The following is a 27,237-nucleotide window of genomic DNA, read 5'->3' on the forward strand; positions in this document are numbered from 1 at the left end:
TCATATTCCAAAGAGAGAAATTATTTCATTTGCATTCAAATTTAGATCGTCAGAATAAAATGTAAACACTAAGATTTGGCTCCAGAAGACATTGTCTGCTAACCGAACAAAGAAACCATTTCCGATGTTTGCACCCATTCCATGGCAGATACCCCTCATGTCGTTTTTTAGGGTCCTTGATTCTCCTGGAGCAGCATTTTGTGGATATCAGTGGTCTGCAGTGTATGTGTTTAGTGTTGGTGGGGAGGCAGGAAAGTTTCATGCCACGGCTGGAAAATTTCGATGTAGTTCCAATCCCAAGTCGCATCATATATTCAACAATGGATTTGTTTCAGAACGACAGTGGCACGCCAATAACTGCATTGAGTGACAGGGCGTTAAGCCTTCTGAAATGTATAGACAATGTTTAGATTGGATTGCCACCCATTTTCTGCAATTGCTCTTTAAATTCCCCGGGTCAGCAACCAAATCAGTTTCCTGTGGGTAGAAGGTGGGCAGAACCCCAGGGCAAAACCTGCCGCGGTAACATTTGACTGTTGCTGCAGAAAACCATCCCTTTATTCATCTCGCTGATGGATAAAGTGCAAGGTGAGCCCCAAGTAGTTTATTATTCTCCCTGCAGTTCTTGGTTCATAACAGATGGTGGAGCTGAAGATTAACCGTGCCGAAAAACGCATGGTATGAATCGATGGAGAGAAACATGACTACGACTACTAGATATCGATGCTGCTTTCCAAAACATGGGCCTGTAGCTCTGTTTTGAAGCCCCTCGTTTGAAAATGTGACTTCCCCCATCCGCTTGATTAGTTCCACTTATTTACAGTCAGACGGCTGCGGGCTCAGTAAGCCCTTGACTCCAAATGCCTCCAGAGCAAAGGAGCTGAGCTTAAGCCTGTTAAGGTCATAAACAGCTCTTTAAAAACCCTCCTTTGAAAATGTGGATTTGTTCTGTAACCATGTAGAGCCGAACAATATCACAGGAGAATATTGATTAAACACTTCTTTGTACCGTTTGATATTTGTTCACACCCTCCGGCAGGTCTTTATTAAAGACTTCCTAGCGGATTTTCAGGATTTGGATCTTAACACACACACACACACACACAGAACAGCCCATGCCTAATCCAGCCCAATAACTTGCAAGAATACATAACAAGTTTTACGCCTGGGAAACGTTACTTTGAAGTGTCTGTTACTGGACTCATGTACTTTGAAGGATTATCATTTAATTGCAATTATTCCTGGTAGTTTATAGTTTATTTTTTCCTCTCCAAATAATTGCTGCATAATGGTAATAGCCAAATAATTGCTGCAAATAATTATCCACTAAGAAATTTATATTCTGCACAGCTTCTCATGTTGCTGTCCTGCACAATAGCCACTAATGTCCGTAATATTAATGGGTTTGGCGGCCTAAGCACCGTGCTCATCATGTCCGATGCCTTTACCGCAAGAGCCAGGATGATGTAGTGCTTAAGAACGGTGGAGAACTGGGTTTGATTCCGTGCTCCTCCTCCACATGCCACCAACTGAGTGACCTTGGGCCAGTTGCAATTCTCTCAGAGCTCTCTCGGCCTCTCCTGCCTCGCCGGGTGTCTGTTGTGGAGAGAAGAAGGGAAGGCGATTGTAAACCACTTTGGGACTTGCTTGGGTAGTGAAAAGCAGGGTACAAAAGATCCAGCCCTTGTTATTCAGCTCTTACCCTGAAGCGACTTCTTTGACTTCAGTAGGATTTATTCGGGGGTAATATTTGCATCTATGTCCCATGAACAGCCCTCTCCTACAAATGGTTGGCTTAGAAATGTCCTGCAAAGTTCAGTAATGCCTGCTTCCCAACAAAGGTGCCGAATGTAACTTATTTAGACCAAAGCTGCTCTCCAGTGCACAGGACTCCTGCAGGCGTGTTCCACAAATCCACGGGAGAGAATGCAAAGTATTCGTGGAGAGGTCTGCTTTGACAGGGTGCTCATGTAGAGCAGGGGTAGTCAACCTGTGGTCCTCCAGATGTCCATGGACTACAATTCCCATGAGCCCCTGCCAGTATTTGTAGTCCATGAACATCTGGAGGACCACAGGTTGACTACCCCTGATGTAGAGTTCACTCCTACCATAAATCCAACTGAATGGGATGGACGCTCCTATTCAGACGTTGTGTACAGATCTTGGGGGGGGGTCATTCTATAGGGAGGGAAGTCAGCACAGTATAGCTTGATCTATCAAGGAGGCGAGGAGGAAGCTTGGAGGGTCTGGGGGTTGGGGATGTGGCTGTACGAGGGCGGACTTCCTGCCTTATCTTGGCTGCTGCAGAGGCCTGCATGGACTCGTGAACTGACTCCCCCCCCCCCCAAACTGGGGTTGAGTCCATGTTGTGGTGTTTCATGGTTGGATAGACCTGCTGTTCTTGTTCTGATTGGCTTTCCCAGTCACATGGTACTGCTGGGCTGGCAGATACTGTTGTGGCCTCCTGTAATATGTCAGTGTGACTTCCTTCAAGTTGAGATGGAATGACTTTCTTACGGCTTCAGTAGTACAAGGAGGGAAGTGCTTGGCCCTGGCTCCCAGCATCCTGGGTTTGAGACCCCGAGCATGAAGGGGGAGAGAGAGAGAGAGAGAGAGAGAGAGAGAGAGAGAGAGAGAGAGAGAGAGAGAGAGAGAGAGAGAGAGAGAGAGAGACTGCATTCAAATGTCCCTGCCTCTGTTTCTCCGCAGTGGGCATGAACACAGTTTGTTGTTATGCTCACGTGGTCCTTCTTTCTCCTCCCCTTGCATGCAAAGCGCCTTCGAAGGCTTTGGTTCTCGGGCAAATGAAAGCTTGTTTTCGTCCCACAAACTTTGTTTCTGAACTGGAGTTAAACTGTGGTTTAAAATTCTGGTGTAAAGGGAGGAAATGAACTCCAGTTTGCCCGGGACCCTGAACTGGGATCTAGTGGAGTTTGGGTGAAAGCATCCCACACTAGAAGGGCTTCAGATGTGCTCTATGTAAGAGGAAGGAGGAAGAATCATACAGCCTGAGCAGTGAACTCTGTTTGTGCACATTGCAGACAAACAGGGGTTTGTCATGGTGTCTGAGTGAGGCAGATGCATGAATCAAGCAGGAAGTTATCCTGTGCTAGCTGCATTCAAATGAATAGGAGCTGCAGTTCCCTTTGATTTCAGTGAATTGGGTGCAGGGGAATTTCCCAGGGGGTTGGTTGTATACCATGTTAAGTAGTCAGATAAGGTTTCATTTTGGACTTTCCATCTCAAGCAACCTAAGTCTTGGCTTAGCCCAAATTATTACCTGCTACATATTTAGTTTTGGCTGTGAATTGGCTATAAGAAGGTACGAAAGCCAAAGTGTTTTATAGCAAAACGACTTCAAAAAAATTGGGATAAATTACATTCTAGTGGGGTACGTGTGCCAAAACAGCTCTTGGTATAAGTGTGCTAAAAACCCACATTTCAAATCCAAGGTTTTTCTTACGTCTTTATCGTCCAATGATCCCATTTGCAAGGGCCAAATAATTACGTCTTTCCTTGTAATAATGGTTACAACGACTAAATGGTTTGTGATTAGATTTTATTAAGCCGTCATTTCAGAACCCAGTTTGCTGTTTGAGGGCCATTGCAAAGTTGCGTCCCGGAAAAGCGGAGAGCTTTCCAAGATTCTTTCCAAAGAAATATGCCGCAGTAAAATCTCGACAGCCATTTGACAATCTATGCAAATGCCTTCAATCGCTTTGAAGCAGAGGAGAAGAAAGAATAGCTCTCCAAATAAGCTTGGATGCCTACGAGAAAGTCTTTTCCATAATGAACGTGGCAAGATTTTAACAAAGGGCATGCATAATAAAAATGTAAATGAGTTTGCTTTACTAAAAGTATAACTTTAAAGTCCTTTGTTGCTTGCTGTCCTGGAACTTTCCGACAAGGTTATCACTGTTTTGCATGGAGATTTAAACCAGCGTCTTCAATGGTGTTTAAAAAAAGAGAGCGAGAGAGACCCTGAACGGGCCATGTGTGATGTGCATGCAAAGCTATCTTAATGCTTGGAATATGAATTGCCTCTGGGTGGCTACGGCACCAAGCAGAAAACCAACTGTGTTGGTATCAGGCCGCCTGATGGACTCCATGCGGCTCCCAGACTGAAAATTTCACCGCTTTTGACATGTGATGTGCCTCTCGTAGCAACGGCAGCACTGTCAGTGAGGAAGCGGCACAAAGGTGACGAGTCCCCCTTCTCCTGAGCCATGCTCTTTGCAACCCCCCGGAGCTGGCCAGCCCGTGGGTTTCTCCTGCCCGCCTAGCTACGGAGAGCGCTTCAGAAACACAGAGGCCAGTGTGGGTGGATAGGCCCCAGCTGCCTTGCTGGACGGAGCTGCCACAATGCTTTGGCCTGAATGATGAGGGCAAACAAACCATGCGATATGCATTATTCCTGTCAGTAACCCATCCCCATGTGTTACGGTCTTTGTACTTAGGGCGCTGCGGCCTTTCTTCCGTCAGCTTCCATTTAGGCTCCTGGTTTTCCCTCCATTCATATTGTAACTAATATGACAGGATTCAGAAAATTATATGATAGCTTGTATTGTGCAATTATTGTGCTCCCAGGGAGGCATATTTACATTCTCCCCCCCCCTCTGATTTTTTTTTTACCCCATATGCATTAGAAACAGACAGCTTCTTGATTTTTTTTCCAGCTTCCGTATGAGGAAGACAACGAATTTGAAAAAGAATTCCTTCAGCAAGAAAACAAGGAAATGCGGGAAGAAATTGCTTCCTTGGACGGAAAGGTTGCACGCCTTCAGGAAGCCATGAAACGAAAGGAGAAAGAGCAAGTTGAACTAGGTAAACTTTCTCACGAGAGAAGAAACAAGAAAAGGGTGGCTATAGGCATAGTATTAGAGAAATCTAAAATCCACTCACAAAAAGTGGGGTACACAAGCTTGGTGAGTTGTTTACTGAGCAAGAAGGTCCAGTAGGTTAATTGGGGGTTTGTTCCCGAGGAAGTGTGGATTCACTCACATCACTTTCTCAGATTTTGTTCTTTGCCTCCAAACTTTGAGAACGTCTTCAGCTTTTCAAGCTTGTTAGCCTGTGGAGTGCTGAGACTTCAAAAATATTTTAGAGAGTTAAAATTGAGAATGTACACAGTCCTATAAAATTCTTCCCAAGCCTACATTGCATATATTTTTATTCAATGGCAACTCATCAGCTTTTAGATATTGCTCCATTGAAGATGAAGTATAGCAAGAAATGGATGCAAATTAAATATTGGTAACACCAGATGGGGCTTGACGTGTAATCTGTCTCGAGTCCTCATGAGAGAGGCAGACTACAAAAAGCATAAATAAATAAAATGTGTGCATTCTGGGGGGAAATCCTATATTTTGATAATATGCAAGGTTTCTAGTATGCAAGGGCATCTTGTGGTGCAGAGTGGTAAGGCAGATGACATGCAGTCTGAAGCTCTGCCCATGAGGCTGGGAGTTCAATCCCAGCAGCCAGCTCATGGTTGACTCAGCCTTCCATCCTTCTGAGGTCGGTAAAATGAGTACCCAGCTTGCTGGGGGGGGCGGGGTAAACGGTAATGACTGGGGAAGGCACTGGCAAGGCCACCCTGTATTGAGCCATGAAAACGCTAGAGAGCATCACCCCAAGAGTTAGACATGACCCGGTGCTTGCACAGGGGATACCTTTACCTTTAAGGTGTCTAGAGAAGCCAAATGCATTCCAGAATCTTCATTCAGAATATATTCCACTGGTTTTTATTTGCTTAAAAGTTACGGTTTGTGCCATCTGTATACTGGTGTGTGGAGTAATGCCAAATCCTAACATATGTCTAAGGCTGCAATTCTACTGCCAGTTAACTGGAAGTCAATCCCAGGGCAATTCCGCACATTTAAAAAAATAGCGTTATGCCAGTGAAATAGTATAGTGGTAAAAATAATGGCACGTCACCTTCTGGCTCTCTCTCGCATTCGTCTGCCACCTTCTCGCACTCCTTACACTCTGCATGCTTGAAATGGTGGAACAGAGCAATGCGCTTTACACAAGACTCTTCTGCCTGTCAATCAAGCCAGATGCCAACTAATTTTTTTTAAGTAAGACTTCTCCATTGAAATGCCTATGCATCTAACAATAGATGCATAGTGCTTTTTATAATGCCACCCCTTATGGAATCACAAGCCTGTAATCTTTAAAAAAGTAATCTCATCCCTGATTGGGGGGTGGGGGGCTTTAGAGAGGCATTGTGTTTAAACTGTGGGGGGAATTTTTTTTGCTTTGCCTGCCTGATTGAACACCTATTCATTGCTCCAGGCAGTTTGCTTTAAAAAAAACCCTGTCCCCAGGACAAGGGAGAGGGAGGCAGGTGTGAGGGTGGGACATTGGAAGTAGAGATAGTGCTACTTCAGATCCACACATTTCCTTAGCGTGTGGCTTGTTCTCCTGTAGTTTGCACTTTTTAGGATGGGGAATCCACTTTATGCGATTCCCCAGCAAGTGCTTTAAAATGGAGGATGTAGCTACCAGTTTGCTGCTTGGATGCAAGATGGTGGCGACATCATGCAAAACATCAAAAATATGGCAACTTCATAAGGTAAGCATTTCACTATATCGGGTGCGAAATGGCCCCCAATAAATTCAGTAGGACTTACTTCTGTTTGCATTGGATTAGGCTGTTAGATAGATTGTTGGTTGGTTGGTTAGCTTGACAATGCCCAAGGTATTATAGGTTGCACCATATTTTCCTAGTAACAATGGAAAGCCATAAATATGCAGTTACAGAAAATTTGTATCTCCATTAACCATCTGGGGGTTTTGTTGTTATTTTAATCCTACTCTCTGGCCCTCTAGAGGCACCCTTGAGGTACAAGCTCTGTCAAATGATTTAATTGTTAAAATCTTTGAAATGAGTTGTAATAACAGCCTTCCTGAGCGCATCAAACCAGATATGAAGTCATTATAGCTTTGTAGAAACAAGATGGGGGGGAGGGGTTATGCCAAAATAATATCTTTGGGCAAGTGAATGAATTTAACACAAAGCCGACATTCTCCTGTTTTATCACCTCATGCAAAGATGTCCGTCCCATCCCACCCGACCCCTCCTCCCCAGTGGGGGGGACACATCAGAAACTTGGTGTGATAGCCATAAAGAACCACCTGCTAAAAAGACTTTGTATTAGCTGTGACTAAAGAGCAAGGATGTCCAAGGCCAGTCTTGATGAAAAGCTCAGGATGCTCGGACACACTTGGCTCTTGAACTTATTTCTTAATCTCCCTCTCTCTGACCGGCAAGCTGAACAGCAGGAAGAAGGCTGTGAATGTCAAGGGCAGTCATGAAGGTCACCGGTCTGCCACGGCCTCCATCCACCATGCCTACCAGTGGGTTTACAGACTGGCCTGTGGTGCACAATATGAATCTCTTTAAATAGCCATGTAATTTCATGGTCTGCTCCCTCCTCCCCTCTTTCTCCCACTTCTTTTAGATACTGAAATTAAACAATTGCAGGGCAAAAGAGAAAGAGATCTGAAGACAATCGAAAAGGTACTGTATTTTTCCCTCCCTGACAATGATGAATTACTAATCCCAAAGGCACAAAAGCCTTGGTGTTAGTGCCCTGTAATCAAAAGCTGGCCAGCCTCCTTGATGTCCCAGCCTTTGAGTTTTATGAAACCCACTAGCTGTCATAGACCTAACAAACTGGCATTCTTAACTTTCGAAGAATATACTTATTAGGGCTATTGGTCTCTGGAGGTTTTAATTGGGAATGTTTAGGTAGACTCTATGGTAGGGCAAACGCTTTACAGGAAGGATGTCTTGGGCTCAGTCTCTGGCACCACCAGTTTAAAGGACTGGATAACCAGGTGGTGTGGAAGACCTTGACCAGAGAGCCCCTACCAGTCAGAGTACACCAGGATTTCTCAATCAGGGTTTCTCAATCTGGGTTTTCTTGACAGACCTGGAAGGGTTTCCCGAATGGGTGGGAGTTCATTAATTTGTTTTGTATTTTTTAAATTTGTTAACATTTATCAGGTGATAGGACCATATATGGTCATGACACACACGCACCCTCCCCAAATGGCCAATGATGGGCCTGGAGGGGGTGGGGAGGGGAGGGGCCACATGTGGGCATGTACACAGCTATGCTTCCCAACCATATTTGGAAGATTGCTCCACTCCTGGGATTTCTTGAAGCTTGAAGAATGTTTCAGGGGTTGTCTTGGGTAACTTTGAATATTTAAGCCTAATGCCCCAAACCCATATTTAAGCTTTTTTGTTTCCCCCAAATTGCATAGGGAACCCATTTAAGATTGCGTAGGGGTAGAACTTGCAGGGTACAGATAATAAATGGCAAAGCTCTCTAGAGACCACATTTGAAACCACCATTAGCAGTTTCTTGGACCTGCTCACAAGGATCCATGGGGCAATTCTGTGGCAAGGTATCTTTCTGCACCTCTCTCAGGGAGAGGAAGCCTTCAGCAGAGCTGACATCAGCTTACCAGAGAGCCATGCTCAAGGCAGAACATAGTTTGAGCAGGTGTGAGAGTCATATTAAGGCAGGGAGGGAGGGCCAGATCTGTGTGGACTCCAGCAGCAAGATCGGAAAAACCAAGGCTACCCAGGCAGATAAGGACTCAAGGAACAGCTATCAGGATGGGAAAGAGTGTGTGGCTAAGTAGCCCGTGGCTGGGAAAGGAAGGAGGCAGCTATTCCGCTCCATGCCTTCTAGCCTCCTGGAGGATCATGGTTCTGTTCTGGCCAGCAGCATGAGCCTTCCTCACGGCTATTCAGCTACATACGAAATTCAGAGGCCAGGGCCTTTAATGGCATTAAGGAATGTGTGCTAAAGGTGCTCTGGGGGCATCTGGCACCCAGTGGCAAGCGGAGGACAGAGTCCCAGGGGTTCTGTCTGAATGACAGATAGCCGGGGGTGATATGTTGCTGCTGGCTGGGTCAGAGTCCGGTGGAGCTTGCAGTGGGGCCAGTGCCCCTGCCCACCCCAAGCCCCCCTGGCTTCTGGGCTGCTTAGACCCCCAATCTGCTCCTGTCAGGAACGAGTGGCCAGAGTCATCCACAATCCTCTAGTCCTTGGCATTTTAAACGAGGATGTCGGGGCCCCATAGAATCTTTACGGTCAACTTGGAAGCTTTGTATTTAAAAGCAAAGCAGAAGCATTTAACAACCTCTGCTGTCATCCAATGCTGTTGCTTTCCCTACTGACAATTTCCTTTGGAATCTTAGCTACTGAACAGCCAGGAAATACTAAAACTGGAAGTTGAAAGAGAGAAGCAAAGAGTTCTGTCGAAAGCTCGGGTGAGTGAGCAGTGTTAAAGTATTAAGCCTACGGTTTTGACAGGTCTCATCCCAGATGCGGCATTACAATGTATTTTACTTCTTCCCTGACCCCTCTTCGGATAAAATAGGTGCAGGGGATGAGCCGGTGCAATAATTCGAGTGGAGAAGTACGTTGTTAATGTACATGGCAGCTAGGCAATATGCAAGATACCCAGGACTGGTTCTAGTGGAGGGCCTTGAATTGGACTGGGTCTGTGGTTCTGATTGCAAGGAGGGTTACTTTTAAGAAGCGCTTTTTTTTTAAAAGGAGTTGGTCCTTAGAGTTCAAATGCAATATTGGATAAATGGTGGAAACTGCCTTTAAGTCACAGCCAACTTGTGGTTACCTTATGCAGGGATGGCCAAACTGTGGCTCTCCAGATGTCCATGGACATCTCCAGATGTCCATGGACAATTCCCATGAGCCCCTGCTAGCAATTCTTGGAAATTGTAGTCCATGAACATCTGGTGATACACAGTTTGGCCACACCTGCCTTACACAGTTTGGCCACACCTGCCTTTTCAAGGCAAGAGAAGTTCAGAGGTGATTGGTCAAATTTTCTACCTTTGTGTAGCAGCCCTGGGTGGTCTCCCTTCCAAATACTAGCCTGCATGTAAACTGCACAGAGCTTTTATTCCAATCTCAGGTCGATTCAGTCCCTACCATCTACACAGAATGTGATTTCCCTTTTGATTTGGGGCGATTTAAATTTTCCTTCTGCAGCAAGAAGGATTAATCCGGAGTGACCCTACCTTTATTGTGCGATATCTTAGAGTGCTTTTAATGCTCAATATTTATAAAATCCAGATTGAGAAAGCAGGCTGTTTTGAATCTTGGCTTTGCTGCGTGGAAGAGAACCCTTGATTGGCCAAATCTGGTCATGTGACAAGCTTGCCTTAAAGAAGAAGCCCCTAATTTCTCTCAACTTCTGTCGGTCTTGTATTTTTCCCCCTCCTTTGCCTTCCTCGATCCTCTCCCCCCCCCCTCCAAGAAAAGAAAGAAAGAAGCTTGGCTCCCTCCCCCTTCTGAACTACCCTAACCACGTGCAGAACACTTTCCTGTTTCAATGGGGAGGGGGGAAAAGAGGAAGACCCGAGTTCAAATGGATCTGAATTCAACAGGATTGACAATGGAATAAAGAAAGTAAGTGCAGACTCTGCCCAGGGCCAACCCTGCTTAGCTTCTGGAATCTCATGAGATCAAGCTAGCATGGGGCATCTGAGCCAGAATGCTATGTTGCAGTAGTTAAAAAAAAAATCTGCCCCCCTCCCTTGTAGTTGGAGTCATTGAGCTGGCATTTAAACATGCATTGTGAATGTGCACACCAAATTTGCCTTGATGGAGGTACCACATTGTAACTGATTTTGCTGATTTCTCCAGTCCCTTGAAGACAGATGCAGAGGTCAGGTTTGAGTCCAGACTTGAAGCACAGAATGACTTGAATACGCATTTTGGAAAAACAGTTGATGTTTTAGCAGCCCTTTATTGTGGAAGTCATTTCCATATATACCGCTGTTGTATAAATTGAAAACCCAAGTTGATCAACATTCCTGGAAACCACACTGCTCTATCGGAAATCCTAAAATAACGACAGGATAATACTTGTCTTAGTGAAACAAGTCCTGGAAAGCTTGCTCACTGCTGAGTGATACTTTCGTGATGTCGTAATGAAAAGATGACCCTCCTGTTATTTTCCACTTGGACCAAACCAGTCCGCTCTTGACTCTGGAGGTTCCATTGTTTGGATTGCAACCATGGCTTGGGAAAAGAGCGGTTTAAATCTTTCCTTCCTGGACTGTTTTGTGAGGTCTCCCATGCTCACCGTGGGGAAGCCAACATGCCACTGTCTAGTTTGTCATCCAGAGGGAAGTTCCCAGGCCTCTGAAGGGGAGGGGGTTGTGTCACCTGGTTCTGTGCTCACTGGAGCTGCTATCCAAATGCCAACAGGTGAGTCCTGGGCACCAGGGGCAGCTCCAGGTGCCAGCAGGGGCCATTAGGGTGCTCCTGCTGTCTGTCAAGGGTTCATGTGTCACAGTGAGCTCCACAGGGTCAGTGTCCGTCCCTGACCCTGGACACATTTTCCTTCCTGAGAAGACCCAACAGAAGTCCTGGTTGCCCCCTCCCCTCAATGGAGCAAGCAGACTAGACATAGGACAAGAGATGTATGTTGATGCAAATATCAGCTCTGTTTCAGAAAGAGGACATGGCCTGAAGTCCCAGGCTTAGATTCCCCTGCTCCTTCTGCCCAAGCCCAGTTAAAATTGGGGATCTGTGAGTCTCTGTTATTTTTTTTTTAAGTCTTTTGGAGTTCTGTCTGCAGAACTCCCAGTGTTTCCTCTGGTTTGGCTCAGCCACCGTGCGTTTTGATTGATGGAGATTTTGCTGCTGCTACTGACAACAAGTTTCATAAAGGGGCTCCTGTATTGGACGTCTGATCCCTCTGGATGGATCTCATCAAAGCCGTGGGCACAATCCACCATCATTGCACAGAGGCATCTGCAAGGAGACATTCCCAATGGCTTTTGAAAGGCTGCAAGAACTTTCCAGATGGCTGCCCCTTTATTTTATCATTTGACTCTCGGGGAGGGAAGGGGAGGGGTGGCTTGGCCTCACACTGGCTACCGCCGGTTGGTTTTTGTTACAGTAAGCTGAGAGGGTTTATTATATGAAAAAAATAAAACACAGCTTGACTTGCGTTTTCTAAACGTGCCAGAGAAGAATGATGCAGCTCAGCAGAGAAAGGGGCTGTGAATAGCAAATCAATACCACTCGAGCTATTTAAATATTCACTCCTTTTATATATTTTGTTTTGCCACTTGTCACCGTTGGTGCCAAGTTATAGCTGCTCTGCTTATTTTGTTTTGTTAGTCTCAGCACCATGCGTCACGCGCTCCCGCACAGAGGGACGTATCCTGCGGGCTCTTCAGCCAGCTTCTGGGCAAGGAGTGAGAACAGCCCTGGGGCTGCAGATGCCGCAGACTCAGCAGGGTGGGGGCTGAAAAATTCAGCCTAAATAAAATGCAATTGTATTTTTCAAATGAAGAACTTTTCAGCGCCTGCCCTGGAGACTTCACTTGGAAAGCTGAAGCACAGAATAACAGGACTAGCCATCGTTACTCAGAAGTAAACCTCACAAATCGCTATGCTGCAAACCTATTGGGAGTACAGCTTAATGAAGTCTTTTGAACATTCCTTCCAAGAAACTATGTTTCTATATATTTTTATCTTACCCTTCTTCAGGGAGCTCCTCGCCATTTTCCTGTCCACAGTGTTATCCATTCTCCTGTCCACGTACCCACCTTTTGAGGCTGAACCACGAGTGGCTGGCCCAAAGCAGGAATGCCAAACCCCCAGCTTTGGGTGAGGAATAGCCCACCCTCTGCTCTGTTGTCCGCTGCTGCTCTGAGTGGTACTGGCAGGGGAAAATTTTAAATTCATTATGCCACCTGCAGCTTCATGTAATTTCTGGTTTAAAAAAAACTCCTAAAGTGACATGTTAGCTCTAGGAATCTTCAGAAACTCTGTGGTAAAACCATAGGGTTTTTCAGTGTTTCCTAGAGCTACCTATGTCACTTCCGGTTTTTGCTGGGAGTGACATGAAACTGGAACCGGCACTGCAGCCCTCAGTATCCCTGCCCACAGCTGTTCCACTGGTTGCTAGGCACTGCCTGGAAACCCTAGCCCAGGGGTAGTCAAACTGCGGCCCTCCAGATGTCCATGGACTACAATTCCCATGAGCCCCCTGCCAGCATCCGCTGGCAGGGGGCTCATGGGAATTGTAGTCCATGGACATCTGGAGGGCCGCAGTTTGACTACCCCTGCCCTAGCCCAAAGTCTCCCCATGAGTGCAACTGCTGAGTGGGGGTTTGAACCTACATCCTAGTTTGACACTCTGACCCTTACGCCACATTGAAAACATTCCTCTGTCTGTCTGTCTGTCTGTCTGCCTGCCTACGTACCTACGTATGTATATATATATACCTATCTACATCATTTCTCAGAGATTTATTATTGTATGCATCCAGGGAGGCCAAATGTATACCAGATACTTCTATGCAACAAAGAGCGGCCAGGAATCATCTGCTCTGGGACCAGTTCCTGGTACATAATGAAATGCTATTTTGGAGGGGTACCTTTGTGGGTGTTTCTTCCAACGGAACCAGAGAGAAGAGCCTGATGGACAAGAAAGCTGGGGGAAAAAATCACCGTGTATACACGGAAGTGGATGTTTTTGACAATAGTGGCACAGGAGCAGAAAAATAAACCCTTTTGCCATTCTGTGGTGCCTCAACCACAATGCCCACTCACTCCCTCCTCCAGCTGTTTTTAATGCCCAACGATACCTCAGAGTTTCAGTCACAGAACTGTACAAGCAGCAAAGAATTCCATTGTTTGGAGCTGTTCTATCTCAATAAGCTCTTGGGGGGGTATTTTTCAGGCTGCTCAAGTTTGCTGTATGTTTTTTTTCCCTGATGTGGTTTTATTTTTTTAACTTGTAGGCCGCTTCAAGCTGCTCTCTGGGGAAGTGGCATACAAATCTTCTGAATAAATGAGTAGAATTTGGCCCTAAATGTAGGGCCACATGACTGTCTCGCATCCAAAATTTATATCAGAGCCAGTTTTATTATATTATATTAGCCAGTTTTATTTATTATATTAGAGCCAGTTTGGTGTAGTGGTTAGGAGTGCGGACTTCTAATCTGGCATGCCAGGTTCAGTTCTGCACTCCCCCACATGTAACCAGCTGGGTGACCTTGGGCTCACCATGGCACTGATAAAACTGTTCTGACCGGGCAGTGATATCAGGGCTCTCTCAGCCTCACCCACTCCACAGGGTGTCTGTTGTGGGGAGAGGAAAGGGAAGGCGACTGTAAGCCGCTTTGAGCCTCCTTCGGGTAGGGAAAAGCGGCATATAAGAACCACCTCTCCTTCTTCTTCTCTTCTTCTTCCAGTATTGAGATGCTGTCTGTGACCTCTATCATTTATTTATCCTATGGCATGTGTGTAGTGTAGCCAGGAGAGCCGAGGCTTGTCTGGCAGCCCAGCAAGGGGCGTTCACAGGTGGTTTGCCATTGCCTTCCTCCATGGCATGATCCTCAGTGTGGAGGAACTCCATCCAAATCTTTGGAGGTCTCCCATCCACATACTAGCCAGGGTCGGCCCTGCTTAGCTTCCAAAATCTGATGCTATCCTGGTTAGGGCAGCTTTCTCCTTTTCCTTTTTATTTTTTATGGTTCATTTCATGTTATACCTAAAGTGTAACAAATCAACAGGCACTTTAAAGACCAACCAAGCTGATTCCAGCATCATATTTCATGTTAACATGCAAATGTTGGCTTAAAATAAAAAAGTGGCAGAAACATATCTTGTTCTTTAATAGAGGCTTAATGTGTAGAAATGGCTTTTTATGGCATGGTAAATATCATTTCCTTAAGCCTGTATTAAAAATATGTGCAGTCCCTAGGAACACTTTCCCAGGAGCAGGCCCCCTTGCACAGAACTGAGGATTCAGAGTAGATCTACGTAGAAGGACTCTGTTAATTAATAAAAGTAGCTTCCAGTCCAGGGCCTTTTATCCATATATTTATTTATGGAAACATTCCTATCCCGCCTTTTCTTTTGGCTCAATGCAGACTTATTTTCATTGTGTTATTTATTAAGGAAGTCAGAGAAGCGCAGGAAATGGTGGCAAGATTAACCAAGCATGCGACAACATCAGAAGTGGAAGCAGCAGAAAAGGTGAGTTGGTTTCTTGGCTCTGTCATTCATTGGATGGCCTGAACGTAAGGTTGCCAACATCCTGGGAATGAATGTTTTGCCCTTTGACTAGTCAACGTTTGGGAAGTGAGAAAGTGAAGCTTTTCATGGCACAGAAGTCAATAATATCACCAGGTAAAGAACATCCCATTAAGCATCTATAAAGGGGACAAGACTCTTTTTTTCTCTCCAGGCTGCCGGCAACCCTGATCTTATGGTCAACATTTGATGCTCCTTATATTGCATACAGCAATTTGTTCTAGGTTCCACTTTGCTAAGTACAACTTCAGTGGGACCTTTTAGTCCAGCCGGAGACATGGGATATCTGAAGGCATCCTTAGATGATATTTGCAATCAGCGATGTGTTACAAATAATCTTCATCATTTTATTTTATTGTTAATTCCGTGTGTGTGTTTGTTTTTCAAATGGTGACCCACAGTATTGTGGAGGTATATCTTCTTTCGCTTTGCTGATTTTGTCCCTAACACTAGCACCAAGCCCATTGTGGCTCCTGCCTCATCTCACCATCACCACCCCTGATGAACTCAGAGCAGCCCCTGGTTTCCACCTCCAGGCCCACCTGGTTGCTCCCCCCTCCACATTGCTGCCATTGAGAATGGCACACCCCTTGGCCTCTGCTGCCAGGCCTGCCACAGCACCCTGCCTCCATCTGCCACCAAAAGAAGTAGCCTTGTTGTCTGCACCTGCACTGACAACACTTTTATTGGGGGGAGGATTTTAACCTCCCCGACATTTGTTTTATTTTAGATTATTCTGCAAACTTGGGGAGCCCCCTAAATTTGGAGAAGTATCTGTTTTATGTCAGTGTGGGCCCAATCTGTGGATTTAAGCATTCACAGATGGACCGCCCACTTGACTGTTAGATATATGACACTGCTTTCGTTGTATTGTTAAATTGCATGAACTGCTTTCTGTGAGAACGGCAGGCTAAAATTGAAGTAAAGAAGTAAGAAGAGTCCTGCTGAATCTGCCCAAGCATCCAGCTAGTCCAGCATCCTGCTTCACACAGTGGTGAGCTAGATGCTTCTAGGAAGCTCACAGGCAGCAACAGTTTTCCTCTGTTTGTCCTCAGTTATGTCCCCATTTGGGTACATGCTTCCTCAGAATACGGGGGGTTCCATTCAGCTATCATGATTAGTAGCTGAATTAGAAAACCCCTTCCTTCTTTATCACTGGTCCTTCCCCCCCTCCCCTGTTGTTTTGACAAGCTGAATGCCAAAATAATATAGGATTGCTTTTGTACGCTTTTCCAAAGATAGATGGAAGTTAGAGTTGATAAACATGGCTAAAGGTCACTCTTTTCCTACATATTCCTCCAACTTTAACTAGTGGCATACGACAGGCCAGCACTCTGAAGTTAAAAGGGTGAGATTCATGCCCAACTCTCCTTGACTCTTTGAAGTTGAATTGCTTTCAACAGGTATTCGATGTGATTAATCAAACATATTTGGAAAACGGAGACATTCGGTGAGAAAGTAACATATGCTGAGATTAGTACTATTCCAGAAAAGGGGCATAAATGGAACCAGTTAATTATAATGGGTAAATAGTTTCCATATTTGTAGTTTGTACTGAGATACGAAATGCAATCGGTTATCAAGATGCTGGTGTTTACTACACTTGAAGAAGCCAGTCCAATAACCCATCTATCACTGTCAATGAGGTGCAGCGGTTTAACTAGTATCACACTAGAACTTGGAGGAACTGGGTTCAAATCTCTATTCTGCCATGGAAGGTTGCCAGGTGACCTGGGGCCCACCACATTTCTCTGCCTCTGTGAGGATAAAATGGAGGACAGGAAAGAAAAAGTGGGGTATAAGTTTTCAAAATAATTTCTTAAAACTATTATTTGCTATTCTACCATATCCCAAAACCCCTGAGGCTGTTATCCTAAAAACACTTTCCCAGGAGTAAGCCCAATGGAATAAAATGGGACCTGTTTCTGATGAGATCTGTTTTTGGATTGCTCTCTAAATCATGTAAATGAGAGCCAGTATGCCTCATAACTTAAAGCAGCCTTTTTCAACCTATTGACCATGGAGGAACTCCTGAAATGTTTTTCAGTCTTTGGGGGACCCCCAGAAGTGACGTCAGCTGCCTGTGTGTCCCTTCCACACCCTGCCCCTCAGAAGTGCCATGTCTCCAGAAGCTCCATAACCCAGACACTCCCACTGGATGTGATTAGGCCACTCCCACTGCCACATGACAGAAAGTGATGTCACCAGGCCTCTCCTTCTCCTTTTGTGTCACCAGAATTGATGTGTCTAACCCAGGGGTAGTCAAACTGCGGCCCTCCAGATGTCCATGGACTACAATTCCCAGGAGCCCCCTGCCAGCGTTCGCTGGCAGGGGGCTCCTGGGAATTGTAGTCCATGGACATCTGGAGGGCCGCAGTTTGACTACCCCTGGAACCCCACCTCCTCCCACCTACATTTGACTGTCGTATATTAATGTGTACCCTGGAAGGCTTGTTGGTCTTTTAGGTGGCACTGGGGACTCCCATGTTGCTCTTATACCGTAATTATACCAAATAAAGTTTCAAGAGCATCTTTTACATTCAATCAGTCACCCTCCAATTGGGAAACACTGCAGGGCTTTTTGCAAGGAATACTAAGCTCCCTCACCTGGGCTCGCTGTCAGTGCTCATGTTGGCCCGCCTTAGCCACTTTCTTCGAAGCCCCAGCCATGCCCTCAGCTTTTGCCTGCCAATCCCTTCTGGGGTAGCGAGGAAGTGGCTTCCAGCTGCCAGACACGCCCCTTCAGAGAAATGGGTGTGGAAGTAGGATGTGGGAGCCAGCCAATCAATCAACCGATCGTTTACCATTTCTATTGTGGAGAAAGAGACTAGGCCAGTAGGACCACAAGGGAAGTTGGCTCTAGCGACATCTGTGGTGCCCCATACCTCCGGGAAAGGTCACAGGAACCCCTGGGGAGCTCTTGCAGAAACTCACGGTTCCACAGAACCCCGGTTGGGAATCTCTGCGATAGAGTATTGAACTAGGATCTGGGAGATCCAGGTTTAAGTCCTGACTTCTTACCTGGGATCTCATGTGGTGACCTTGAACTAGTTACACGCTCTTGGCCTAGCCTACCTCACAAGGTTGTTGTGAGGATAAAATGGAGAAGAGGGGACTGACGTGAGCTGCTTTTGACTCCTCATCGGGCATAAAGATAAATGAAGTAAGTAAAATAAGCAATAAATAATAAATAGGTAGATATAAATGTGGGATTTGATCCAGAGAAGCTCAAAATGGAAGCTTCACTAAATTTCTTGGGAATGAGGCCAAAATGATTTGCTGAATTTTTAAAATGTGAAATTGCTATATTATTGTCCGCATTACACATGAATGTAATACTATTACAGCCACTCGAAATGAGCTAGGCTTCAAAGAACCACTGTTTCCTCGCCTCTGCACCTCTCCCCACCTGCCACGTGTGTCCAAGGCAAACAGAAATATCTGGGTATTGGGGGCTGGTAGACAGTGGGGTTCATAAAGCAGACATAAAAGGAAACAGAACATAATTACTGCTCGATACATATGCACACTGGACTTTGTTGAACTGTTATCTGCGAACACTGGTTCGGTGAAGTAGATTGTAGATACGGTGGCCAACACCTGCAGCCATTTCAAAAGATTTTCGGAGCCTCATATTTGTATATATCTGAACTGTGTTTGCATAAGATTTCCTTTTCCCCACAAAGATATAAAACACAACGGGATTCCTGGGTTTCAATGAAGCCATAACCAGGTCTCACGAAGATCACATTGCCAATGAAAATAGATAAAAAATTGTGTACAGACATATATTTGTAATTAGTGTGTTGTACACATATACACAATATAATATAATATAACATAATACAATACAATACAATACAATACAATACAATACATAATGGGCATGTGTGTTTGTGTGTGTATGAAAAAGTTTTAAAATTAAAACTGTAATGTGAAATGTCATTCTTATGTTGCATGATCATTGCCTGTCTTCATAATTAAAAGTCACACCATTCTGTCTAACCCACTGTGTAGAAAAAGTAGCATATAAATCACTCCCTTTCCCTAAACCCCACTCTCCCAGGTTTCACCTAGCATTTCCAGACCTGGAGATGGCAACCTGAGTCTGCTTCAGATCGCAGTATTAAAAAGGTAGAGCACATGGGAAGGCTCAAGTAATGTCTGTCACTTTCTGAGCTGTAGAAATGGATTTACCTCAATCCCATAACTCTTAGAGTTGAGAGTATTTCTTCTTTTCAAATTTCTACTCGGGAAGCAATGGTGTGGCTGAATTAGGCCATTCCATTCCAGGATAAGTTCTCAGGCAGTATGGTCAACCCTCCTGCCCTATTGTGTCCCTGACAGATGGGAAATAGGTGCATACAGAGCAAAAACCATTTGCAACTAAAGAAAATTCAGAGCAAGAGATCAACAAAGAACCCATGTAGGAAAGCTTATTGGCATCACTGCAACTATAAAACTTAATGTTACTGATAATTAAAATGTAGACTTATATAAATCCATAAAAAGTTCACAGCTCAAACACGGGTTGTTGTGAGTCTTTTATTAGGAAGAAACAACATATCGCAATCAGTAATATACACTAGAGCCCCTCATGCCATTGCAATGTCCTAAATCTGTGCTTGATTCACACTTGGATGCCAAGAAGCCCTTCACCTCTGTCCTTTCCCTTTCTGTGAAGCATCACGAAAAAGCCCTCTAGTCCTATTAAAAAAAAATCTTAACCTGTTATTCAGCTTGGTGTAGTGGTTAAGAGCAGCAGCTTCTAATCTGGCAAGCAAAGTTTGATTCCCGCTCTTCCACATGCAGCCAGCTGGGTGACCTTGAGCTAGTCACAACCCTGATCGAGCTGTTTTGACCAAGCAGTTCTGTCAGAAGCTCTCTCAGCCCCATGTACCTCACAGGGTATCTGTTGTGGGGAGAGGAAGGGATGGCGCTTGTAAGCTGCTTTGAGACTCCTTTGGGCAGTGAAAAACGGGGTATAAAAACCAACTCTCCTTCTATCTATTCCCCCAATCTCCTTTGACTCAATAATGTCATGTTTATCAATCTAAAGAACCACATTTGGTTCTGTTTTGGGGTGCACTTGGCTCTGGAACCGTAAGATACAGGATAGTTTTGCATAGTCCTCCAGACTATTCTGTGGATTTCACTCTGGACCTACAAATACTTGGGCTGTGCCCAAAAGTAAGACCAGTTTTACGTCTCAGCATCCCTGTGGTCAGCAGCTTGAGTTCAGAATGCAACAAGCAGAAGATACTGCTATGTTGACAGGAAAGGGCAGAAGGCTAAGAAATACAGAGCTTTTATGCTACTTGTCAATGATAAAGGGAGATCCTGTGTACCCCAGCTCCTCTTGTGCCTCAGCCTAGCTCCCAGCTAGTCCACAAGTCTCACTTGTTCCCAACCTCAGACTCTGTCCCTCCCTGAGCATTTACCCCATTGATTCTGACTCCATTTTTAGTCCTTCACTTTCTGCCCACCCTCATTCCTATCACCTTTGGCTTGTGATAATCACACTACTGTGCTTCCTGAAGTGCGCTGGTCCATTGTTTTGGGATTCTGTTGTGTTTTCCCTTCCTAGGTGCAAACAATCCAGCTACACAAGAAAGAAATGAGGACAGTAAAAGAGCTGAAAGAGGCCACAGAGAGAGAAAAGGCCGCAAGAGAAGCAGCTGAGAAAGAGGCCGCCGAGAGGAAGGCGGCCACGGAAAGAGAAGCCGTGGAACTGGGCATTTTGTTTGGATCGCAGCAGGAACTGCTGGCGTCTCTCTATAAGGGCGACAAGGTAGGAAGCCTTCCTTCCATGCCTAGGGGATCCTTGTGATCTTTGGGAATAAAAATGAGGTTGATGGCTTGGTGCTCGTGGCCCTTTCTTGCATGCCCAGTGAAATTACCACTTTGGGATCAGGAAGCGAATTTCCTCCAGGCCAGACTGGCTAGGGATTCTGGTTTGGGATGGGGAGGCATCATCGGGGCATGGAATTAGGGCCACTGTGGGTGGGCAGGTAGTTGTGAATGTCCTGCATTCTGCAGGGGGCTGGACCAAATGGCCCTGGAGGGGCCTTCGAACTCTGTGATTCTAGTTTGGCCCGTCTTATGACTATTGTTGCAAAAGGAAGACAGTCTTAAAGCTGCATGTCCCATTGCTGGTTTCTCAAGGACGTCTTTCTCTCCCACCCAAAACCTTTGTTAAGTGTACACCTTATCCTGTTACTGTCCCTACCTAGGATACTCATCCCCAAGTGTTTTTCCCTTACGGAAATAAGTGCACTTTTATTTATTTGTTTATTTTGCCATCAAATCGCAACCAACTTACAGCAAGATTTCCAAGGCAAGAGACATTCAGAGGTGGTTTGCTGGTGCCTAGTTCTGCATCATAACCCTGGACTTTCTTGGTGGCCTCCCATCCAAAAACTGTCAGCAGACTGGAGGGAAGAAGGTCATGAGAGTGAATCAGTCTCACTCCTGTAAGCCCAGCTACCCCATCCTTCCTTACTCCCCAAACCCCAACCAACCCTCATGGTCTTGGGATCATCCTTTCCATGAGATGGATACTGCTGCAGGAATGAAGAAGAATGATGTATATTTTCCTTGTGCCCCTCACTCCAATGGAGACGCAAAGCAGCTCACATCATTCTCCTGTCCTCCATCCTAGCTTCACAACCACCCTGTGAGGTAGGCCAGGCTGGGTTCAACTGGCCCAAAGTCACCCAGCAAGCTTCCATGGGGATTCAAACCTGGTTTCCCCAAATACGACCCTGTCACTCTAACCACTGCTCCATACTCACTTGATAGAACAGGTAGATAAATGGATGATCTACAGATATATTAAGACCCATTCTTTTCCCCCAGCATATATAGTCAAATGTATCTGTTGCAATGTTATGCAAGTAACATAGAACAATGAGTAACGGATTACTCTGTTTTCCAACATGTGCTTCACACGTAAAGGACATTGCAGGCAAAGCACTGCTAAACGAGGTGGCACGGCTTAAAAGATCTGAACGCGAAGCAAGGAATCTCATAAACAGGTAGGCACACATGAATTTGCGTGGGCTGCAAGGATTGGGAGAAAGCCATGTTTGTTTCATGGTTGCCCTGTGCACTAACACTGTTTTTGCCTTTTAGGCTAGAACTGGAAATCTATCAAATAAATCAAGCCTGGGAACTGAAGTTTCAGATTCTGAAGAAAAGGTACGGCATTACTCCATCTGTGGGTGCAACCTTGCCACAGTTAAGCATGTTAAGACCGACTGATTTCAGCAGGAGAGTTTTGAACAAGTGCGTCTCCTTCCAGTTGAAATCAGGGGCTGCCGTTCAGCAATTTTTCCAAAGGATTGAGCAGACAATACATATTGTCACTTGCATTGACTTAGTAAGACAAAGTGAAGCGAAGGTTGATGACACTGACCAAGCCCGGTTGCCAAGTTTCCTTCATACCTTTCAACAGGTCTGGCCCTGGAAGATTATGAAAACAGCAGCAATACTGGGGGGGGGGGAGGCTCTCGTAGAAGTATTCTGTTAATTAGAGGGGATTAGAGGGGTACACAAGAGCCTCTTGTGGTGCAGGGTGGTAAGGCAGCTGACATGCTGTCTGAAACTCTGACCATGAGGCTGGGAGCTCAATCCCAGCAGCTGACTCAAGGTTGACTCAGCCTTCCATCCTTCTGAGGTGGGTAAAATGAGTACCCAGCTTGCGGGGGGGGGGTAAAACAGTAATGACTGGGGAAGGCATTGACAAGGCCACCCTGTATTGAGTCTGCCAAGAAAACGCTAGAGGGCATCACCCCAAGGGTCAGACATGACTCAGTGCTTGCACAGGGGATACCTTTACCTTTACCTTAGAGGGGAACACAGGTTGGGGGGGGGGTCCAGAGATTTCCCTAATTATTAGTCACAGGTAGGACAGAAGTTGACCTTGAAACATGCAGCTGTTGTGTTGAATGAGTGCCACTGGATGTCCTATGACAATACCTCTGCCTGTGAGGTCATCCTGAGGGATTTACTGGTAACCCTCCATTGGTGGCCCCATCCCAGAGACTTGACTCATTGGGCCAAAGGAAAGGAAGCAACACCTGCGAGTCAAGGGAAAGGTGCCTGCAGAAAGAGAGAGAAAGAGAGAGATCTGTGCCTTTGACATTCAAAGTTTGGAGAAATCTGAATATCATATAGATGGAAGCGAATTTAGCACTGGAATTCTCCAGATGCAGCAACACGTATAATTCAAACCATGCCATATTTACTAAGAAAAGTCTTTGAACGTTGAGGATGGCACAACAATAAAGGCTTATTTCCTCCCACTTCTCTTTAAATCAGCTGTTTCCAGCACCCCAGATTTTATGTGCAGTCCTAAGCAGAGTTTCACCCTTCTCGACCCATTAAAGTCAATGGGTTTAGAAAGGCACAGTGCTCGCTAGGATTGGACTTCAAAAATTCTATTACATTTGTTGTGCTCTGACTATATAGAAATAAGAAAATAGGAGCAGGGTAGCATATAGTACATATGAACAGCTTGTAAATATTCCCAAACAGGTTGTTCTTCTGGTTTCTACTTGTCCTCAGACAGCTTGTCCCAAATTTCTTTTGGAAATGTACATATTTTTCCATTAGAAATCATCAATACAACTAGCAAAAGCTAAGGAATAAAACTAATATTTTCAATATGCAGTGAGTGGTCCATAATTTTCTGAGTTCAGCCAAGGAACTAGATCCAGTTCTTCTGCGAGCATTGCTAATTAATACATCCCCTTCAGCAATGGCCAAATTTTGATTGGCCACTCCTTGATTGCTGGGATGATAGGCCCATAAGTCCCCCTTATTTTGAAGCAGCTAAAGAAAGCTTAATCACAAGAAGCCTTGCTACACTGAGAAGGCATCCTTCCAGCAGGTTCAATGACATGGCCACTGATTCATTCCATTCAGGTTCTTGTTTTGCTGTTCTTATGTTGAAACAAAGGTTGAAGCATTTTGTGGCTTGTTGTATTTTCCACACAATGGTGTTGTACAGCAGTGGCCTTGGCCTGGATTCTGCTGTTCTTTAACACACACACATGCACAATGTTTGTCTTTATGGGGGAATTATGGGGGCCCTCTTGTGGTCGACACCTGGTGCATTAACAAAAATGGGAACTGAAAACCATGGATTGGTTCTTACCAGCTGGGACTGTTCCCCCACCTCTGCCTTCCTGCAGGGGCTCCCTTTGATCCTTGGGAAAGGCTGTGGTGACTATCTAGGGACGGGGTGGATTTAACAAACACCGGCAAAGCAGGATGGTGGGAGATGCTACAAGAACCAAGGAAATCGGGCAAGGTCACCCCTCTTCTCGCTGGTGCCAATAGCAAGTTGGTAGGAACCAGCCCTTTGTTTCCAAGTGGATGACGTCAAAGTTGGGATCATCGGATAAGGATGCATAATCAGATCCTCCTGCTCGGCTAGAGTTGGAGCATGATGCAGCATCTCAGCTGAACCTCTTTCTCTAGGTTGTTGTTAGGCTATAATGGAGGCAGAGAAAACAGTATGCTCCTCCTTGAGCTCCCTTGGAGGAAGGGTGGTATACTGTACTAAATTAAAGTCTTTACTATAACTCTGCCAGCTTGGCATAGTAGTTAAGGGTGATGGCTTCTCATCTGGAGAGTCAGGTCTGATTGTTTTTTTCAAGGAGAAGGATGCTGGCTTCCTAAATTCGTTTTATTGAGTGTGAAGAGGTGGTTTATTTATTATTTATTATTTTCATTCGCTTCATTTATATCCTGCTTTTGTCCCCGGTGGGCACCCAAAGCAATTGCATCGTTCTCCTGTCCTCTTCTCCTCACAACGTTCATGTGTTTGTTTGTTAAATTTATATGCCGCCGCCCCTGACCAACCAATTCGCCTGTGAGGCACTGTGCTTGGCCCAAGGTTACCCAGCAAGCTTCCCCAGAAGAATCGGGAGTTGAAGCTGGGTCTACCGGATCCTCATGTCTCAAACACAGTGATGCTCATTCCACAACTCAGGGAGATCCACATTTACAATTACCACCAACCAAAACCCCCATATTTACTTCCCTCTCTGATGTGAGGCCTGCACCAAAGGGAGGGTCACAGCTTACCTGTTCCTGTGACAGTGACTGTTTCAAGGTGGAAACCACCTGCCACTCACAAGCCCCACCAGGCAAGGGCCTTATCCCGTTTCCTGAGTTGTGGAGCAGGGACCACACTGAGGAACAGGGCTCAGAAGAGCCACCAATGGCATGTCAAAGAGCTACACATGGCTGCTAAGCCACTGAGTGAGTATCGCTGTTCTAACCGCTGTACCTCACTGGCTCTCTACAGGGAGAGCAAACAAAGAACACCAACATGAATCAGAAAGACTCCTTGGAAAGAGATTTGCTGATTACTCTGCCTGTGTTAGTCAGGAGGAGCTATGGCTCAAAACACAATGAAGATGCAGCCGCTGGGAGCATCACTGGCCATCACAAGAGTTAATAACCCAGTTTTGTCGCGTGTCTCTAGTTCACATTTTTATAAGTGTGAACTTTAGGCCAGATTCCAAAGAACTGTGCAGTTGGCTCCATGGATGCCGTGGTTTTGAGGCTGCCTTTCTCAAACGGCAGCCCCATCTCACTCTGCTGTCCTACATGCCTCCCAGCACTGCTTTTGAAGCTGTAAGGAGTTCCAAAATTAGTTCATGATAGGGTGGGGGGAGGTCAGCTGTTTAAATAAAATAATCTCCACTCCCACCAGGCGCATGATCCCAGCTTCACGCTTTCAGAATAAAGGCTAAAGCATCTCTATTGGCCAATTACACAGTCTCGAGAATTTGATTTAAACGTGTCCATTTGTTTTTCAGCTTACATGCCATTAAGGATGAGATGTTTCTTAGACAATCGTTGCGTCAGTCAGCAAAATTTAGACGCCCGACGCTTGCTGAAAGGGTACGTAGAGACAAGAAACTCTTTGTTGGGGACATTAGCCAGGGGAGCAAGCTTTTTTGGGGGGAGTTTTGCAAACTTGGAGACTAATGAGATTTTCTAATGGACAAATCGGAGGGCAGAACTGGGCTCCTTTGAGCTGGCATAGTTGCAGGCAGATCGCAGGGAAATTCTGCTTCTAGACCTCTGTAGCAACTCAGGTGACATTCACCAGACCTGGCGTTTCAGGTGCCAGAAGTCACTCAGCATCTGCATTTTGTTCTCTGTTCCTGCTGAAATGAGTTAAAACAACTTAAGTCCAAAGGCAAACAAATCGGGAGGAAGGTCGAATTCTGTGCTTTTATCTCCGTCTTGTGGTCTTACGTTAAAGTTCAGGGCAGTTGTAGCACATGCTGCCTTCACACTGTAGTCTGTTGTTTTGTAAGCAACAAAAAGGTTTAACTGGTACTCTGTGTGTTCCTTCCAGAACGCTCATCCTCTTTTCATACAGCATCCTCTTCGGAAAAAGGGTCCAAGTTCTTTATATATCCACCATCCACCTCTGGTACGTACAGGGTTTGTCGGTTTGTTCGAATGAGTGTAACGTCTCCACTCACACTCCAAATATTTGGCCAGTCAAGAGTTGGCTGGCCTTTGTTCAGTGCCTTGCTCACAATCCAGATAAATGTGCTTGATCTGGGACATTCCTTTTCAAGAGACTTTTTTGTTATTTGGTTTTGGTTTTGGTGAATATATCATAATTAGGGGAACTAGTCATTTAGAGGGAAGAGCAAGGGGGCTTGTGACTCATAAAGATTTGCATGCTATGACATATTTGCATGCAAAGAAGTCTGAGAACATGTGAGTATGCTTTACTGAATCAAATCATTGGTCATCCCGGCTGAGTACTGCAGCCTCCCAGGGTCTCAAGCAGAGGTCTCGCCTAGCACTACTACTAGGAGGAGAGACTGAGGATAAAACAGGCACTCTGCCACAGAGCTGTGGAGCAGATCATCTTTGCTGCTCCATCAACACACAATGGCTTATTTATAAGAGATTCTGGTACTAGATAGATTTCATCAGTGAAAGCTGAGGCAAGATTCTAAAATTCTGTGAGATCCTTTGCAGGGCTGATTTCATTTCATTTGCAGGGCTGATTTTCTTGTGCTTGATATTCCCATTGTTCTCAGTTGGCAGGCTTTACTATGTGCACTGATGTCACTATCAC

The 27,237-nt window shown here is 45.4% G+C and overlaps 1 protein-coding gene across 1 annotated transcript in view; it reads left to right on the plus strand.

Annotated features, from left to right (window-relative positions):
- The window catches only part of C11H10orf67 (chromosome 11 C10orf67 homolog), a 48,690-nt gene that overhangs the window by 11,308 nt on the left and 10,145 nt on the right, over window positions 1-27,237 (plus strand). The window contains exons 6-14 of the mRNA XM_077303099.1: window positions 4,677-4,824; window positions 7,467-7,525; window positions 9,224-9,295; window positions 14,979-15,056; window positions 20,701-20,904; window positions 22,071-22,150; window positions 22,248-22,313; window positions 25,949-26,033; window positions 26,497-26,574. Of these exons, the coding sequence (XP_077159214.1) occupies window positions 4,677-4,824; window positions 7,467-7,525; window positions 9,224-9,295; window positions 14,979-15,056; window positions 20,701-20,904; window positions 22,071-22,150; window positions 22,248-22,313; window positions 25,949-26,033; window positions 26,497-26,574 (870 nt within the window). The remainder of the gene's footprint in view (window positions 1-4,676; window positions 4,825-7,466; window positions 7,526-9,223; window positions 9,296-14,978; window positions 15,057-20,700; window positions 20,905-22,070; window positions 22,151-22,247; window positions 22,314-25,948; window positions 26,034-26,496; window positions 26,575-27,237) is intronic.

This window comes from Paroedura picta, chromosome 11, assembly GCF_049243985.1.
Source record: "Paroedura picta isolate Pp20150507F chromosome 11, Ppicta_v3.0, whole genome shotgun sequence".
Taxonomy (NCBI): domain Eukaryota; kingdom Metazoa; phylum Chordata; class Lepidosauria; order Squamata; family Gekkonidae; genus Paroedura; species Paroedura picta.